This window comes from Pantherophis guttatus, chromosome 3 (assembly GCF_059756535.1).
Source record: "Pantherophis guttatus breed Tessera chromosome 3, ASM5975653v1, whole genome shotgun sequence".
Classification (NCBI taxonomy): Eukaryota; Metazoa; Chordata; class Lepidosauria; order Squamata; family Colubridae; genus Pantherophis; species Pantherophis guttatus.
This window is the reverse complement of record NC_142065.1, coordinates 58352530-58370680: the sequence shown is the minus strand read 5'-3', so window position 1 is coordinate 58370680 and position 18151 is coordinate 58352530. Positions and strand designations below refer to the sequence as shown.

The window sequence follows — 18151 nt, the reverse complement described above, 5'->3', positions numbered from 1 at the left end:
GTGACTACAGTTGCATTCATATGTTACACTTACCTATGACAAATTTAACCACAATATATAGAATCAATGCAATTTTCTATGATGATAAAATATACTGATCCATAAGCTAACTGCATAAGCTGAGTTCTTATATTAGGTTATAACATGAATTGTTTGGTTTTAGGATAACGTAGTGCATGAATAAGAATTATGGTATATTGAAAACATGGTTAAACCTTTTTTTAAAAAGCATATGAACCCAGCTGCAGTGGGTTCAATATAAACTATTATATTGATAGTTTATAATTTGCTATGACATATTTCAAATTTTTACATGTTTGATATGTATGAGGAGGTAGAACTAAATACATAATTTTTCTTTTATGAATTGCATCAGTGGTGGGTTTCAATTTTTTTTACTACCGGTTCTGTGGGCGTGGCTAGGTGGGCATGGCATGGTTTGGTGGACGTGGCAGGCGAAGGATACTGTAAAATCTCCATTCCCACCCCACTCCAGGGGAAGGATACTGTAAAATCTCCATTCCCTCCCCAATCCAGGGGAAGGATACTGCAAAATCCCCATTTCCTCCCCATCAGCTGGGACTTGAGAGGCCAAGAATAGATGGGGCAGGGCCAGTCAGAATGTTTACTACCGGTTCTCCGAACTACTCAAAATTTCTGCTACTGGTTCTCCAGAACTGGTCAGAACCTGCTGAAACCCACCTCTGAATTGCATGTACAGAATAGAACGTTGCACTTTTTACGTCAAAGTAATTTATAAGTGTTATGGTAAATTCCAAATATGGGGGAAGTCACTAAGTTGTTTTGCAATGTGTTTTACCCTGGAATACATAGGAGTGGCTTTGACAACTGTATGGTAGTTCTTGTTTCCAAAGCTGAAAAATATCTAACCTAATGAAACAGATGTAAATAAGCAATTTATTGTGTAGTAGGTTTCATTTCAAAATAGCTTTACATAGAATCCACATGACTGTTAAAGATGTTTCCTTGATGTCAATGAGGCTGAATATAACGAACAATATAGATAATTTTGGAAACAATAGCAGATAGAGGCAGGAATATATGAACATTTCCATCTGTTGCTTTCTCTTTTTTTCCCCGAAGACTGATGCAACTCTTCAGATTTCAGGTGCAGACTATGACTTTTACTAGACCTGGAAAATAGGAATCTAGATTCATTCATTGTAGCCATCCCTACAATGAGATCAAGCAGCTCAGGAAAGGTTGGAAGGACTGTACAATAGCAGCATCCCCCCAGGCTTGTCTCTGTAACTCTTCTTCACAAAAATGGCTTAACAACTACACCCTTGAAGAAGAGTGATCCTTGCAATAGTACACAATGGCCATACTGCCTCTTCTGTCCCAAAATTAGGACTGATGCAAGACATAAAACCTGGTTGGACAGGTCTCACTGAGTAGGATTTTCCTTTCTTTTCCAGCCAGGTCTCACTGACGCATGCCAGGTTTGCCCTCTTATCCTTGAGTATATCATGAAGTTTTATTGCAGCCGGATTTGGCATTCAAAAGCATCAACCTGTGCCCAGCTGTTCAGTTGCCTGGGTCTTGAGATGAATTTGGAGAGCCAGCAACAGATTGGCATTGAATGTTAGTCTTTCTTCCTCTGGCATTTCTCATTGTATTTCCCCCCCCATTCATCACTAGTATTACCTTTTCTTCCATCTTTACTTCTCCTTAGCTAATGACCTTTCACCTCCTTGGTGTTCTTTAATCAGTGCTATTTTTTTTTCCACTATCCAGAATCAAGAAAACTGAAAAGGGGAAGAGATTTTAACTTTACTTCCTGACCGACCATGTTCCTATAATCACTACTTGCTGTTGGTCCTCTCTTTTTACAAACAGTCCCCTACTTAAGAACAGATTACATTCCGAGAGGCTGTTGGCAACTTGGTTATGTTCACAAGTTCAACAAACATAAAAATACGCACAGTGCAGTTCTTGCCTTGCATGGGTTGCAATCCAGGGGGTCTTGGGTGGTAGCAGGAGGAGCCATGTGGGGAGAGGTATGAGTGTGTCAATTTCTGGCACGTGACGTAGGTACGTGGCGTGCTAGAAACTGGCCATTTCCTACTTTCTCCCAAATTCCCACCACTGCCCAGGGTTTGCTGGACCTGTGATGTTGTGGCTTGTGTGGGGTAATAACTTTGCTGTCTGGAGCTCCAACCTAAGGGCTCATAGGATTGGGAAAGAGCAGGAGTAAATTATTTCTGGTGTGCTGTGTCAACTTGCAAAGCTTTCGGAAACTTGACATGCTGCATATGTACGGAGTGCACCCAAAGCTGGTTTTGGCCCCAGCTTTCTCCTGACTTCTGGATGCGGATAGGTTGGTTTGTTTCAGCAAAAGTTTGCAACTCAAAAGTTCTCAGTAGGGTAATGTCTGTACTTAAATTAGTGAAAGTGGAAAAATAGATTGACAAGGAGAGTTCATAGGAATAACCCTTTTCCATTTGTACTGCAGGGTGAATAAGACCCATTGTGATTCAGCGAAGGCTAATTTTGGCTTCTTCCATATCACATTAAAGGGGACTGTTTTTTAAAATTATCAGGATCCCACTGTTGAGCCATAATGAGTCACGCATACGCAGTAATTGGCACTGCTAATAATGGTGGGTGGGTGATTATTCTGTACCTGGGGAAACCCCAAAAGGGCATTATAATCCTCTGCAGTCATTTCTTTTCCGATCCACTGGTATTCTGCTCATTACCAGAACAATATTTATAGCTTTGAAGTCAGAGACTGCAAGTAGGGGTGAAAAGTCAAATGAAATTCTATAGAAAGTTTCAGTGACAAGAGGTGAGTGAGTGCAAAATTGTGTCTTCTTCCATAAATGAGTAAGCAGCATATGACTCTGTAAGAAGACCAGCCCTCTGGTCCAAGATAAGCTTTTTTCCAGCCTTCCTGTTTTATCATTGCAAAATGAATAAGAGTTTGTAATCTGGCTACAGATGGCAAAAGAAAACCAAAACCAAGCTAGAACAGGTTTAGATAAAAGAAATATTTTCTCTTATATTTTCCAGTCAAGGAGAAACCCATGTTATTATTGACCTTTTCCTCATCTTTCTTAAAATTCACAATGTGAAATGTTTTAAATTTATTAACAATGGAAGATTTAATTTCTCCAAAGTTAAACTCATTCCATCAACATGTCTCGACTGACATTTAGTCCCTGTTATTACAGTATCACAACATACCAGCTCTATTACTTAATACAAAAAGAATATTTAGTTCCAGATTTTGGATCATCCAGAAGTATACGTAGTGTATAATAACCCAGAAGAACTTCTGTTTAGTTAACTTTGTGATATCAATCATAGGTGGAGGACTTGATGATTCAGTGCCAGAGGATGGGAAAACTCAAGAATTCACCAATTTTAACAGATATTTTAACAGTACAGGTGGTCCTCGTATAGTGACTACAATTGGGACTGGTAACTTGGTCATTAAGTAACTCTGTCACTAAGTAAAATCACAGCCGTGTTCATTATCTTACAGCAGCTTTCCTTTGCTTTACACACCGGTAAAGGTTGTACGGTAAATGCTAGGATTGGTTGCAAAGTTACTTTTTCATCATCATTATAACTACAAATGATTGCTAAATAAGGCAGTTGCTAAATCAGGATTGTTCGTATTGCACAGTATTACAGAATGTTTTGCAGTGGCTGACAGGATGTCCTTTTCTGTTCTTTTGTTACTGCTTTAAGATGTTTTAAATCTCAAGTAGCCCAATTTTGATAAAAATATCATGAATGCCTAAGGTAAGATTTAGCTCCTGTCCAGCTACCTTTCTGTGCCCATTAGAGTAAACCAGGAAGAAACAGGCAAATTTGGTAACCCCATTTCTGTGCTAGACTAGTCTCCCATATAAGCGCCAGTTCCAGAAGTAAAGCTAAGGTAGTTTAATTCTCTTTTCTGAATTTAGACAACATGGGGAGTCTAGAACAAGCTAAGAGAATCAGCAATTAAATTTGGAATGGTTGGAGTGCTTTATTTTCATGTGTCAAATATCCTGAGTTCATGCAACTAGCACTGACTTTTCTTGGCAATATCACACAAACACAATCCTTATATTGTAGTGCATAAGAGTGCACTGCTAGGGTGCTTGTACAAAAAAAGAATCCTTCTGTCCTTGGTAAAGTTAATCTAGTTCTATACTATTATCTTTGTAGAAGGCAGAATAGAAATAAACTTTTAATAATTAATATTTTCAGTATTTGATAACTATGAATGTATAGTGTAAGAGCTGTGGTGGTGCAGTGGTTAGAATGCTGTATTGCAGGCTAATTCTGCATTCTAGTTCGAGTCTCACCGGCCTTCAATCCTTCCAAGATTGGTAAAATGAGGACCCAAATTGTTGGGTTGTTAATAAATGCTGACTCTGGAAACTGCTTAAAGATGACTGTAAAGCACTGTGAAGCAGTATATAAGTCTAAGTGCTATTGCTATTCTGTATTCAAAGTGCAAGACCTCTGAAAAGAAGAAAAAAATGGAGGAATAAAAAGAATAAAAAGCTAGGCATGGTAAATTCTGTGTCAGCTGCAGTATTAGCCAGATGAGAGATTAAATCACATTATCTATGGAATTGAGGCACTATTGTTGTAATTAAAATACTCTTGTATTCCATTTGGTATTCCATTATATTCCACTAAATTTATGGAGAGTTTTTATTCCTATATTGCTCATACGTTGCTGAAATTTCCATCCTAAAATATATGCTACCAGCCCAATAATAGGTACAAAGTTGCTGGATTTTGAAGTCTGTGACATAAATTACAGACCCCTTCCAGAACTCAGTGCTACAAAGCCTATTAAAACAAAATTACATGGAGTGTGTAGTATGGCTTTGAGGGACAAATCCTCTGAATTTGTTTACAGGTAGTCCTCGACTTATGATCACAATATATGCAGTGGTGGGATTCAGCCAGTTTGCACCTATTCGGGAGAACTGATTGTTAACTTTCTAAGCAGTTCGGAGAACCGGTTATTGGAAGAAATCTTATTTTGTTTTTTTCCCCACTTGACAGGGATAATCCTGTAAGGAAGGCAGGAAGGAAACATTCTAGTGTTGTTTTAGCCTAATCTTTATTGCCCTGCTTACAGAAACTGCCTCTCTGGTTAACCCATTGTAACAGCTAAGGTAAAGTGCCCATCGACGTGAGTGACGTTGAGCTGGCCATGCCCACATGGTGACATGACCACCAAGCCATGCCTACCCAGCTGGTCATTAGGGCAGAGAACTGGTTGTTAAATTATTTGAATCCCACCACTGAATATATGTCACTAAGTAATGTGACTGTTAAGTCAGTCACATACAATTTGATGACCTTTTTTGCAGTAGTTGTTAAGCAAACTTGGTTTCCCCCATTGACTTTACTTGTTGGAAGTAAGGTTGAGATCCAGCAGGTTCTGACAGGTTCTGGAGAACCGGTAGCAGAAATTTTGAGTAGTTCAGAGAACCTGTAGTAGAAATTTTGAGTAGTTCTAAGAACTGGCAAATACCAGCTCTGGCTAGTCCCAGAGTGGGGTGGGAATGGAGATTTTGCGGTATCCTTCCCCTGCCACACCCACCAAGCCACGTCCACCAAGCCATGCCCACCAAGCCACGTCCACAGAACCGATAATTTAAAAATTTGAATTTCACCACTGGTTGGAAGTCATCTGGGAAGATTGCATACGGTGATCAAGTGAATCTGGGTTACTGCAACCATTATAATACATGCCAGTTGCCAAGGGCCCAATCACATGACCTTGGGCATACCGCACTGGTCATAAGTGCAAGGACCAATCATAAGTCATTTTTTACAATACTGTTGTAACTTTGAACAGTCAATTAAACAAATGGTTGAAAAATCAAGGACTACCTGCTTGTCAACTTTCTGCCTTTTATAAACAACTGTCCAGATACATCCTATAAACAGCCTTCTCCAATCTAGTTGAACTTGCAAGGATTCTGTGTGGTTGTGGCCTAAGAACTGAGCATACTGCATGAGAGACAACATATGTCACTTTCTATATATTCATCTTTCTCTTCAACTGATGTAGCCCAAAGACAGCTTTAAATGCTCTGTTCTGGAAATGGTGTTTTCCCTCTTAGCCCAATTGCAGATCTTCAGTCTAGATTATAAGGAATATAGATACGTATGTTTCTTATAACTTAAATATTTGATTCATTCAGCACAAAAATTTCTCTAGGGTCTGTAAGATCCCTCAAAGAATGTTTTAAAAAAGGTTGGCTATTATTGTTTCTGTACCACAGAAAATGATACATTTGAAAGAATATTGGTACATACGTTGGCGTCTTCCCATAATTCCTTATTGGTAGATATTATTGCCATGCTGAACTAAGTTCTTGGAGGGGAATTAAAAGCTATATATCTCCCCAAATCTGGAATCACTTCATTTATGAAGAACTTTGGAAATACTGAGCTTGGAATCTGGGGGAAAAAATATGATTACCTGATAAGTTTTCCTGGAACGCTGTTTGTGTTCCATACTTTAAAAGTTAGCTAAATGAAATTTGTGATTTTTCAACATTTGAATTAACTTTGCGTGAAAGGCAAGGCAAGACCTTTTGATTCTATACGGTCACAGTTTGTTCAAAAATTAAGCTGTAATGATAGAATTGAAGCAAGTTATATAATTTTATTAGGCTAATATTATTTTTTCCTTAATGTTTAGAATTAATATAAATTACTGTGTGAAGGCTTTGTTGAATTTTTTAATTCTTTTTTTGTTACCTTCCCCTCCCCTCTCTTACATAGCTTGTTAGATTTTTTTTTTTCTATTCTTACTTTTTTACTACATCTCTTTTTAATATATATTACCGGTATATGTTATATATGTTAACCTCCCAGAGTTACCTTATTTGTTAAACTGTAGGGACTTATAATAACAGTAACAGAGTTGGAAGGGAGCTTGGAGGTCATCTAGTCCAACCCCCTGCTCACGCTAGGGATTCAAACCGCCGAACTGCCGACCTTTCTGATCGACAAGCTCAGTGTCTTAACCACAGGCAATCTCTGCAAATCAGATATGATTGCACAGAAAAAAATGTGGTTATAAAGTATCAGAATGGCTTAGTGCAGTGATGGCTAACCTTTTTGCCATTGCGTGCCAAAAGTGGGGGGATCGTGGAGGAATCACGCACGCATGTGCCCACACCCATAATTCTATGCACCCCGCCCCTGCGTATGTGTGTGCGCCCCCCCCATGCTTCCCCCGTTTTTGGCACGTGATGGCATGGTGGGCCTGTTAGGCCTGTTTTTTTGCCCTCCCCAGGCTCCAGAGCCTTTCTAGGAGCCTGGGGAGGGTGAAAATGGCCTTCCCCACCCCCCCTAGAACCCTTCCAGAGGCTGGAAATGGCCTGTTTGCCGATTTCCAGTGGGCCCAGAAGATCCGAAAATCAGCTGGTCAGCACGTACATGTGCACCGGAGCTGAGCTTGTGTGCCCACCAATATGGCTCCGTGTGCCACTTGTGGCATGCGTGCCATAGGTCTGCCATCACGGGCTTAGTGCATATATGTTATAACCAAAACAAACAATATGTTTAATAATAGCAGTAACATAAAAAATATTATGTCTGCCAACTCCAGAAGTTTATGGGAGGCATAAACTTTAATGCGGCAACAGAGTGACTGGGTTCACATATTTCATGAGTCTGTATCGTGATTTATTTAGTTTTAGCTTAGTATATTGTTAAGGTGACCAATCGTCCTCCTTTAGGGAGGACAGTCCTTCTTTTGTAAGTTCTGTCCTCTCTCGAAAAGTGTCCTCCTACATGTCCTCCTTTTCCATATTTGAAGACTAATCTGTAAATCTCCGTATTCGATCGATGCCGATCCGATCCGTTGCGTGTGATGTGACGTATTTGTATTTGACATGACGATTCATCAAGGCTCGGTACAGTGTGGTGAGACGCGATTATGAGATGCATGCGCTCCACACAGGAGAATTGTTTTGAGAGAATGCGCCGTGCGCAAGACTGCGCCACGTACAAGTGGCTTTGTTTACTTCTTACCAAAACACGACACGGTACACACGCACACGTTAGACTCATTGTTGCAATGAATGAAATGTTTCTTTTATTTACGATATTTTTTTTCTTCAATTTATTTGTGTCCTCCTTCTCACTGTAAAAAAGTTGGTCACCTTAATATTGTGTGTTAATCTAGTCATTGCACTAAACCATTGTTGTTAAATACAATCAGTAACATCTCTAATAATAATTCCTAATAAACTTTACAGCTTTGCCTTCAGATATTTTAATTCTCCAAGAACATAGTTGTATTTAGCAATAATTACATATCATTTCCTCATTCAAAAAAGAAAACTTATAAACATGCTTTTTCAAAAAGCTGTGCTTTTTGATTTTTCACCTTTTCCACGCAAACTGTCATACAGCAGTGATGTAGGTGTGTAAGCAGACCTACACTAGGCCCAGAACATTTAATCCATTAGTGCTTACAAATTCCTGCTAACGTGCTAACACAAGTTGGAGTCTTTTGAGCTGAAGACTATCATATATAGAGTAAACTTTTTCCTTTTGTCAGAAGAATGGAATCTTTCCGCTTTGTGTTAATTATATACATTTTCCCTTATTGTCAGCTTTGCTTTTTGATAAAATCTAAAGCTTTGTCTGATTTTTATCAGTGCAGCAATCTTTGTTCACACACACACACACACGTTCTTTTTCTGTCTCTTTCAGTTTTGTTATTTATCACTTTATTTGCATATAGACATATTTACTATCATTTTAGAATCATTGTCCTTTATATTTTGGTAGTTTAATTCGAGCAGATTTCCTGATGCTCGCTATAACAATTGCAGAATGGAAGTTAGGAACGCCACCTGTATACCAATATTCTATTGGTTCTCCAGTCTCTTTGGATGCAAATCTCGTTCTTTCTGAAGCAGCCTAGCCCTGCACAACTGATGTATTTTAGATCACTTGGGTCAATTTACGTTATTTGCATAACTATGCAATTGCCAGATTTATGTCCTATGCTTCAATTTATTTCATAATACAAATGATATAAAATATCAATTTTGTAATCACACAATCTAACTTAACACTGATGATGTAAATTTGGGTTTAAGTGACATTTAACTGATGTACATTTGGCTTTAACTAACACTAATGATGTAAATTTGGACTTAACTGACATTTGGGAGAAAGGCACTCCTTTCTCCCAAATTGTCTACTAAATCAAGTTATATCTACTGCTTCTTGAACTTTGAATTTTCTGTCAGTACAAATTTAACAATGAATCCATATGGCAAGAAAAAAATGCACAGCATTTAGCAAAATTTTAGTTTCCAGGAATATTTATTTTTATTTTCTGCTATTTTTTTCTTACGCACCAGAAAGATAATTGGTATTCCTTCAGATGTCCTTATTGCCTGCTTTCTGTATGCAAAGCCTAGGGAATAAATGAGAACCTGCTCTTATAGAAACATTTATATATGACTATTGGCATACGGCTGATGAACTGGGATTTGTGATCAAGACACATAAAGTGCTCCTTTTGGTCAGTTTCCTCCATAATACTATATGAAGTAGCTCTCAGCTAGCAGTGAGAAAATTTCTGGTTGAAAGAGACTCCAGAACAGAGGCAACATTCAGAACTGGATTTCAAAGCAGAAATGTGAATCCCTCATTCCACATTAAAAAGATGACCCTCCCCAATAAAATACATTGTAGTTTTACAACAGTAAGAAATGTGATGCTGACCAAATGTTGTTGAACTACAACTCTCAATTTCCTTTGCTATTACTTAGGGTTGCTGGGAAAAAGTCTTAGCTTTCCTATCCCTGTTGCGTAAGGTCTTGAGATGCTGAGTCACTACAGCAATACACATCTCATTCATTCTCAGTCTTTTTTTTTATTTCAGCTATGCATTGAATTCATCAAAGACACACTAAACGTGAACCAAGCATGTGAGGCCTTTCAGGTAAGTAGTGATGTTCCCAGGCTTGATCATATGTCACTCCCTGAATCACTTTAAGGCTAGAAGCAGGAGATCTTTCCCAGAAAGCCAAAGCTACAGACCAGTAGTGGGTTTTACTTATCTTTGCAACTGGTTCGCTCGCGCGCGTGCCACTTTTGTGCCTGCGCAGAAGCTTCTCCGCATGTGCAGAGCTTATTTGATGACTTCCGGGTGGGTGGGTGGAGTCTCCCACCACCCCTACTACCGGTTCTCCCGAACCGGTGTGAACCAGGAGCAACCCACCATTGCTACAGACATTGACAGCTGTCTAATTCTATGCAGATTCCTTGTTGTTAGGCTGAATTCAAAGACATGCAATGCCTTAATTGGTAAAAACACATGAAATCAGTTGTGTTGATAGAAATCTTCATCATAGACTACCTATGTTGAGTAACTGTTATGGAAAGACTAGCACTAGCAAACTTGCAGTTAATCACCTTTCCTGATAAGCCGTGATGAGTAAGCATTGCCTGCCTCCATCTTACCAGTTGGATGGAGATAGGGAATAATGTTGAAATGCGTTGATAAGTGGATTAGCAGACAAGCAGACAAGCAAATATTATTGAAAGAAAAAATGCTATAAGAAAGATATGTTTACCTAATAGCGAGGCCTTATGGTATGAAGTACCATAGTAACCAGAAGCTTGAATTGCCCCCAGAATTCTACTAACTGACAACTAGTACAGCTCACAAAACAGGGATTGCCATGGCATGCTCAATACTATTTGTGTCACTGCATTCTGGACCAGCCGCAGCTTCCAAGAGGACTTTCAGATAGTCCCATATAGAATACATTGCAATAATCCATATATAGGATGACTGAGGCATGAATGTCTATTTGGAGGGCCTCTGGCTTATAGGATGAAGTTCTAGCTTTCCTAGCACTAGATACTAATTGCTCTTCAAGGAGGAGCTGCAAGTCTAGGAATGTCTCCAAATCGTGTACTAATCCTGAATAGGAAAGAGCAGCCCTATTAACAACTGAAAAGCCTTGGTGTTGCAGTGGTTAGAATGCAGTATTGCAGGCAACCTCTGCCCACAGTTTAGAGTTCGATCCTAAGGGGACTCAAGGTTAACCCATCCTTCCATCCTTCCGAGATCAGTAAAATGAGGACCAGATTGTTGAGGGCAATATGCTGTCACTGTATACCACCCAGAGAGTGCTGTAAAGCATTATTGGCGGTTATATAAGTGCTATTGCTAAAGATGGACATTCTCCAAAATCAGGTGGTCGAGATATCCGGTTACTTGGTATTGCTAAGGCTGAATTTGAGTCTGTTCCTTTCCATCCAGACCCTTTACAGTCTCCAGCCATTTGGGACAATAAATGAATTGTTATACAAAGACTAGGTACTGCAATGGAATGGAACTAAACAGGATATTTTTGCTTTCTGGTAAATGAGTCTCTTTACCAGAAGAGTCATGATGTGTTTCTCAGGGTTTGGACAAAACAAGTCGCAAATACTCTTATTATAGCTATTACAGTTTTAATTCTGAGGGAAAAAACCTGAATTATTGGAAAAGTACCGTATCTGGAAAAACAGCACCAATCTGGTGGTGAGAGAAGCATTGGAAACCCATTACTGTTGCAATTTTCAGTATTGAAAAAAGGGATTTTCCAATTCAGGGGGAAGGAACATATAGCCTCTCTCACATGTCCTCCCCCTTCCCGACTTCAGTTCTATTCTGCATTGAAAGCCAGTCGTGAAATGTTTCTGTCTTTGAACTTCCCCCACTTCAGAGATCTTTTTCAGGGATATTACAAAGTACCCCCTGTGCCAAGGGCTTTTGTACTGCAAGCCCTTCAACACCGACAAACATTTATCCTGGCTGATTCCATACTAGCTGACATGCAGAAACCATATTCAGAAAGTGAAATACAGTATAAGAGCAACCATCATGCGAAATGGTGGCAGCTTTCAACATTTCCCTAAGCCAGAGATCAAACACAGAATACAATGATTCCTGTTCTGTTTGGTTTTTGTTGCTTTACTTTGCTTCTGTTTGCATTGGATTGTTCGGTTTCACTGTGTGAAAGTTAACAGGATGTGCCACATGATGTGGTGCAGCCATTTCTGTGTTGTTTATGTAGGCTATCTCAGTTCAATAGCACATATTCTGTGTATGCGGCAGGAGGATGAAAAACTTTGCTGTAACAAAAGGGGCTGCGTCATTTGGGGCTCTTCAACATGGCCCAGTTATTTTGTTCTTACCAGCAACGTCAGCAGTATAAAACTTGCTGTCCCCATTGATGAGCCCAATTCTGCTACAAGCGTAATGTTGGCAAATGATGGTGTCTTTATTTATGGTGTACAAGACACAGTTGATGGATTGCCCATACATTATTTCCTCCTTCCCCCAAAGTCATCAGCTGGTGGAAGAATCATCCTCTACTATAGGAATAGAGTTGAAGGAGGGGGTCGGTTATGAAAAAGAGCCAGATAGCAAGTTTATCCTTCTTTCAAAATGTGCTGATTTTGTACAAGTACTCAGGTGTGTTCAAAGAGAGCCTCACAGCTCATGGTTCAGCTCCTTTTGGACACAAATTTATGGCTATTCCAGAATAGCTCATTCAGAAATTATGCTAATCTTATGTTCAAAAAAGCATGAGACCCATTCTGTATTCAAAAGAAGTCTGTACAACAGTTGACAATATTTCACCATGCAGATTCACTGTGTAGCTCCACTGCTGTCATCACGGTAGATTTTCAGTGTTTTCCAAATAATCTAGGACTCTAAGACCTGATGGGCACAGGAGAAAACCCAGTTTGAAAGAGTTATCAGAATGGCCCTGTAAGATAATCTCCAGGAACTGGAGGGCATGTCTGCTCCAATGTCAGGTGACCAATAGATTCTGGATTAATTTTCTATTGATAAAATAATCTGATTAAATAAATCTGTAGTGCTGCTTTCCGGACCTGGCTTAAAGTGATATTAGCATACACAGCTTTGTGTTATGCTGGACAGCTGGTGTCACAAATTGAGAGCCTTGGGGGGGGGGCTTATTTCTAGTTGTGTTGCAGTTATGCCCAGCTGTGCTAGGCAGACACTACTGTAATATGATAGTTATGAAGAAATTGCAAACAGAAGTGTTTTAAGGTGCAGTCTTGAATCACAGCCATGTGATTCATATTCTGTGTGTTCCTGAATCTATGTTTCAAATATGCCCACATTCCATGCTTATGACAGAGACTGTAGGATTTTTGTAACTATGCAGTTTGCCCATCAGCATAACCATGTCATATTATAAAAGTCATAAAAGACAATCTGTGACAATCTAGATATGCTTGTTTGTTTTTCACATTCCTACATTAATACGTAATCATCCAGTGTAAAATTACAGGGAAATTCTGTTTCGGATATGAAAAGCCAATCATCGTTCTCAGAAAGAAGTTCTGGTTTCAATTCTTCCCGATCCTGTTCTCAAAGAATGATTTCCTCTGCTAAATTTGGAACTAAATTTGGAACTAAGAATTTGCAATGAAGTCTGTTTGTATGGTTAATTTCTGTTCCTCACTTCAAATATCAGCCTTCTTTAAAGCTTTCAATGCAGATACCTTTATATCTATATATATGTCTGCATGCACATGTCAATTAATTTTTAAAATATATTTAATATATTGTAGAAATTTATAATCTGTTAATAAACTTCCTTGGGGAGTTTACAAAATTTAAAATGTAAATTAAAAATCTAGCTTTTTTAAAAAAAAAACAAACACTTTATCTTGTGTCTCCAGATGCATTCTTTGTTGCTGTAATTTTCTCAAAAAAACTTTTGTGAAATAATAGTGGAACTAAAGCCAGTTAACTGCCTGTTATTTTTAGTGTTGTTATTTTTAAATGGGCCTAACTGATACCTCTGTAGTCTAAGGAGTATAGTGACCATAGAGAGGAAATCCTCCATTCACTTCAATACCTCCACTCATTCACCCTAATTAAGTTTCATTGCTCTAACAGTATCATTATGGCACCTATCATTTGTTGGGGTGGGGTTTAATGAGAAATGAGCACTGCTGCGTTCCTATACTGTAATTACCCTCCAGCCTAGCCGAACACTATTAGCGTATATTGCTTTTTCCTATGTCTTTAAACAAGTGATATCATAGGCTAAAGTACAGTACAAGAGTTACTCCAAATTACTCAATACATAAAACTATGTTTTTCCTTCCAACCAGATATGGGGTAGGAAACCTGCAGGCACTTTTTATGACCTTCTGAAGTATTAAACTAGGCTGCTAAACACTAATGGCACAGTTTCTCACTATCTTCATGTTGGAAACACAAGAGCAGTATTGTAAAAGCTGTAAAACAGTCTCCCACCGGCCGGTACGCTCTCATAGAGAGGGGCTCCTCCGGGTGCTGTCAGCCAAGCAGTGTCGACTAGCGGCGCCCAGGGGGAGGACCTTCTCTGTGGGGGTACCCACTATCTGGAACAAGCTCCCCCCGGAGATACGGAGGATCCCGGATCTGCGCACGTTCCGCTGTGCTCTTAAGACCCTCCTATTCCAGCAAGCCGGCCTGGTCTAATTTTCTCCCCTTTCTTTTAAATTTTTAAATTGATATTTTAATTTGTTTTAAATTATTGGGATTTTTAATTGTCTTGGGCTAAATTATTTAATTTGGTTTTAATTATGTTTCTAACTTTTGTATTTATGTATTTTATTTTGTGCCTGTTCACCGCGCTGAGTTCTTCGGGAGTAGGGCGGTATATAAATTTAATAAAACATAAAACAAAACAAAAACAAAATAGGCATATCAGAGTGAAAAATAGGAAAGAAACTCAAATTCCCCCCATTAACAAAATTCAGACCTGACCTGACCTGACCCAAAATGTGACTCCACTCCAATCTTGAGCCAATGGGACTCAAACTGCCAATCTGCTTTGCAACGTTTAGCATTCCCTGGTTAATTGCAATTCTTGACCACCAAAGATGGCCTAGTCCTGCACTGTGGTTTGCTTTTGCCCATCAGGACATTACACAGTAGTTGCTTAGCAACCATTCAAAGTTATAATTGACCCCAAAAAAGGTACTTACAAGCCAGATTCAAAGTTCCAGTGGCCCTTTCCCCTCCCCCATGGTAATGTGATTGCATTTTGGGCACTCAGCAATTGGCCCGCATTTATAGTCACCAGTTCGCAATGGGAGCGCTCGCGTGCAGCGCTTTTGTGCATGCGCAGATCGTCCGTGATGACGTCCGGGCGGGTGGGTGGAGCCTCCCGCTGCTGTTACTACCGGTTCACAAGATCCGGACTGAACCGGTAGCAACCCAGCACTGAATACTGCCTTACCTTTATATTGTATTTATATTGCTTCAAGGGCTCTTTAAAAAAAACTTAAAATAGAACATATAAATAAAATATTATGCCTGAGATTTTAATTTATAATATGATTTTTTTCTTAAATCATTATTGGGATCACATTTATATAATATGAGGCCTTAGAATAGTGTGTAGTTCCTGAAAACCTTGGTACGGTCCCCAGCAGCCTTCCTCCCAGAATTTCTGGCTGAAATTACTTTAGGTAAAACATTCAGAGCATGGTTTCTTGAACTCTGTACATAATCCTACTATCTCTTCCATAGGGATATATTGTGGATTTTTTTCCTATATTTTTTCCCTCTAATTTATGGCTTGATCCAGCCCATTTTAAAAGCATTATTTCTTTTGCCATCTTCTCTCCCAACACCAAGATGATCCTGTTCTGTTGCATTGTTGGAACATTATTATTCTACTGATGAATAGTCCTGAATAGTCCTGAGAATTTCATGCAATTTCTTTTCAACATTCTGAATTTGATGCGAATTTGAAGTCCACACATCTTAAAAGTTGTTGAGATTGGAAAACATTGGTATGGTGTAACACATAGTAGCCTCTTTCATAGTCAAATTCAGATTAGCCTCTTTAGTGTCTCACAGACATGTGTAGGTACCGGGGAGATTCGTGAGTAATCCAGGAGCAGGGAATGAAAGTAGAGATTAGCGCTGCGGGCTCACAGGTGCATTCTTTCTTGTTTTCTGCAAAAAGAACCACACATACGGAAAAACCTCTATATGTAATTGATGAACTTTGTGGTGTCATGGTGGTGTTTGCTAAACTCTCCCTTTGTGCCTCTGAGGCACACCCACACATTTAAAAATGGATTTCCCTCTTTGTATTTTCCATAACCGCCAAGTAGCATTTAATTTATGTGTTTGTCAAGTGATGCATAGTTATTTATGAATATATACATTACTTGGTTAGCCCACTTTGAAAATCAGAGGAGGACGGACTGGGGTCACTAAAAACCATGGTCTGTGTTCTTTTTTCAGGACATATAGATACCAAATCAAGGTACAAAAACAACACAGCTGTGGTCAGATGTGTTTTGCATGATGTTTGGTATTTACTGTTTTTGAAGCGGTTGTGAGTTGCATGCTTACCCTATGTGGGACTGGTGTATCCTGAATTCAACTGGCAAGATAATGTGGTTTGCCACAATCACATTGTTTTCACACATATACTCTGTAACAGAAATTGTTTATATCTTGCAGACTGCCTATTTTATTCCTTTTCACTCCCAGCTGCAGTTCTGCTTACTGAACCTGGAATATGTCAGAAAAAAACAGTAGTTTTAATCTGATGGGGAGCAGTAGAGCAAGCAAAATGAGATGTAAACATGTCACATGGAGACTGAATCCCCATTCAGTCTAGGCATAAGACAGTGACTCTCCATACTTTCAAAATGAACTCAGCACTACATAGTGCTGAGATATTTCCATTACTCTAGAGAATCCAAAGCAAACACCAGTGACTTTTTTTTAAAAAAAAAAAAGCCTGGTGATGCATTTAAAAAGAAAACCAAAATGTTTGATCTCCAGGGGTAACAGAAACATGTCTGGTGATAAAGTAATATTGTCAGTGGTTGGGGCTGAACATTTTCTGCCTTTTTCCAATCCAGACAGTGACAAGTTGATAATAGGACAAAAATGGTATTTTTTAAAAATGCATAATTTTACTGCCAATTTTGTCAGTGCAATCTAAATACCAGGTTGATTTGAAATTCCTTTCATAAAAGGAACAAAAATGTGTTCCTGTTAAAATTATAGACAACATTAGTTCAACAATAAACTGTGTCCCCCGCTTCCATCCACCCCATGGCACAACAGCACAATCAGACAAGCTCTAAAGGAGTCCCCCCAAACCTGCTGACAAAACTATGTATTCAGTGCCTTGTGGAAAAGCAACAGTGTGGGATGAGTCCTATCTAAGGGGAGTGATGTTTCAAAGGGAGAGAGCCACTACAGAAAGGCCCTTTTTCTATGTGTACCTTCCTGTTGTGGGACTTGCAACATGCCCTGTCTTCCTGCTCTGGTAGATGTAATTGGGGAGAGACCAATTGATCTAATGTATCTGTTAATAATACTGAATTATACCCTCAGTTTATTAAGATCAATTTTCACCCATCTTTCATTTCTTTAGATAATGTAGATACTGTAACCTCAACAATTTTGAGTGAACACATCTGAAAGATACCAGCCAGGAAGTCTAAACTAGATATTATAAAAAAGTAAAGTGGAACAGGGAAATACAGAGACTTTAAATGACTGCAAAATTATCTGTCTCCTTATATAGAGTTGCTAAAGATTATAATATCTAATTGTTCACCCATGAAAAGACCCTGAAATGTTGGAATAAATATTTCATTTATTTTATTCTTGCCCATAATAATGCCTTCAAAAATATAGGCGATAAATGCGGTTGTACCCACTGTAGTCATTTTATCCATTTTTTAAAATTTTTTTACTCTCTTTATGACAGGCAGCAGTAGCCTATGGACTACTAGATTTGCAAACATATTGCTTGGCCTTCATTGAGAATTATACTCAGGTAAGAAGATGTAGATATTGAGATGACATGCAGAAAGGAGGCCCAATACAATGTTTCCTATTCTAATCAAGACTGTGGGGAATGAAGAGAATTTATAATAAATTAATGTAATTTTCTTTCCTATTGGACCATGGGTATATATGTACAGTTGTATGAATGTATGTATGAATATATGTATGTATGCACTTACTTAATATGGCCACTCACCTCACAGCAATGACTCTGGGTGGTGCATAACAATTAAAAACCCAGCAGTTACAAACAATAGCCCAAATAATACA

General features: G+C 38.8%; 1 protein-coding gene across 2 annotated transcripts in view; it reads left to right on the top strand.

Annotated features, from left to right (window-relative positions):
- BTBD19 (BTB domain containing 19) overlaps positions 1-18151 on the top strand; it is a 55172-nt gene that overhangs the window by 32378 nt on the left and 4643 nt on the right. For both annotated transcript variants that reach the window (XM_087889657.1, XM_034414968.3), the window contains exons 4-5: positions 9908-9967; positions 17802-17870. In XM_087889657.1, the coding sequence (XP_087745783.1) occupies positions 9908-9967; positions 17802-17870 (129 nt within the window). The remainder of the gene's footprint in view (positions 1-9907; positions 9968-17801; positions 17871-18151) is intronic.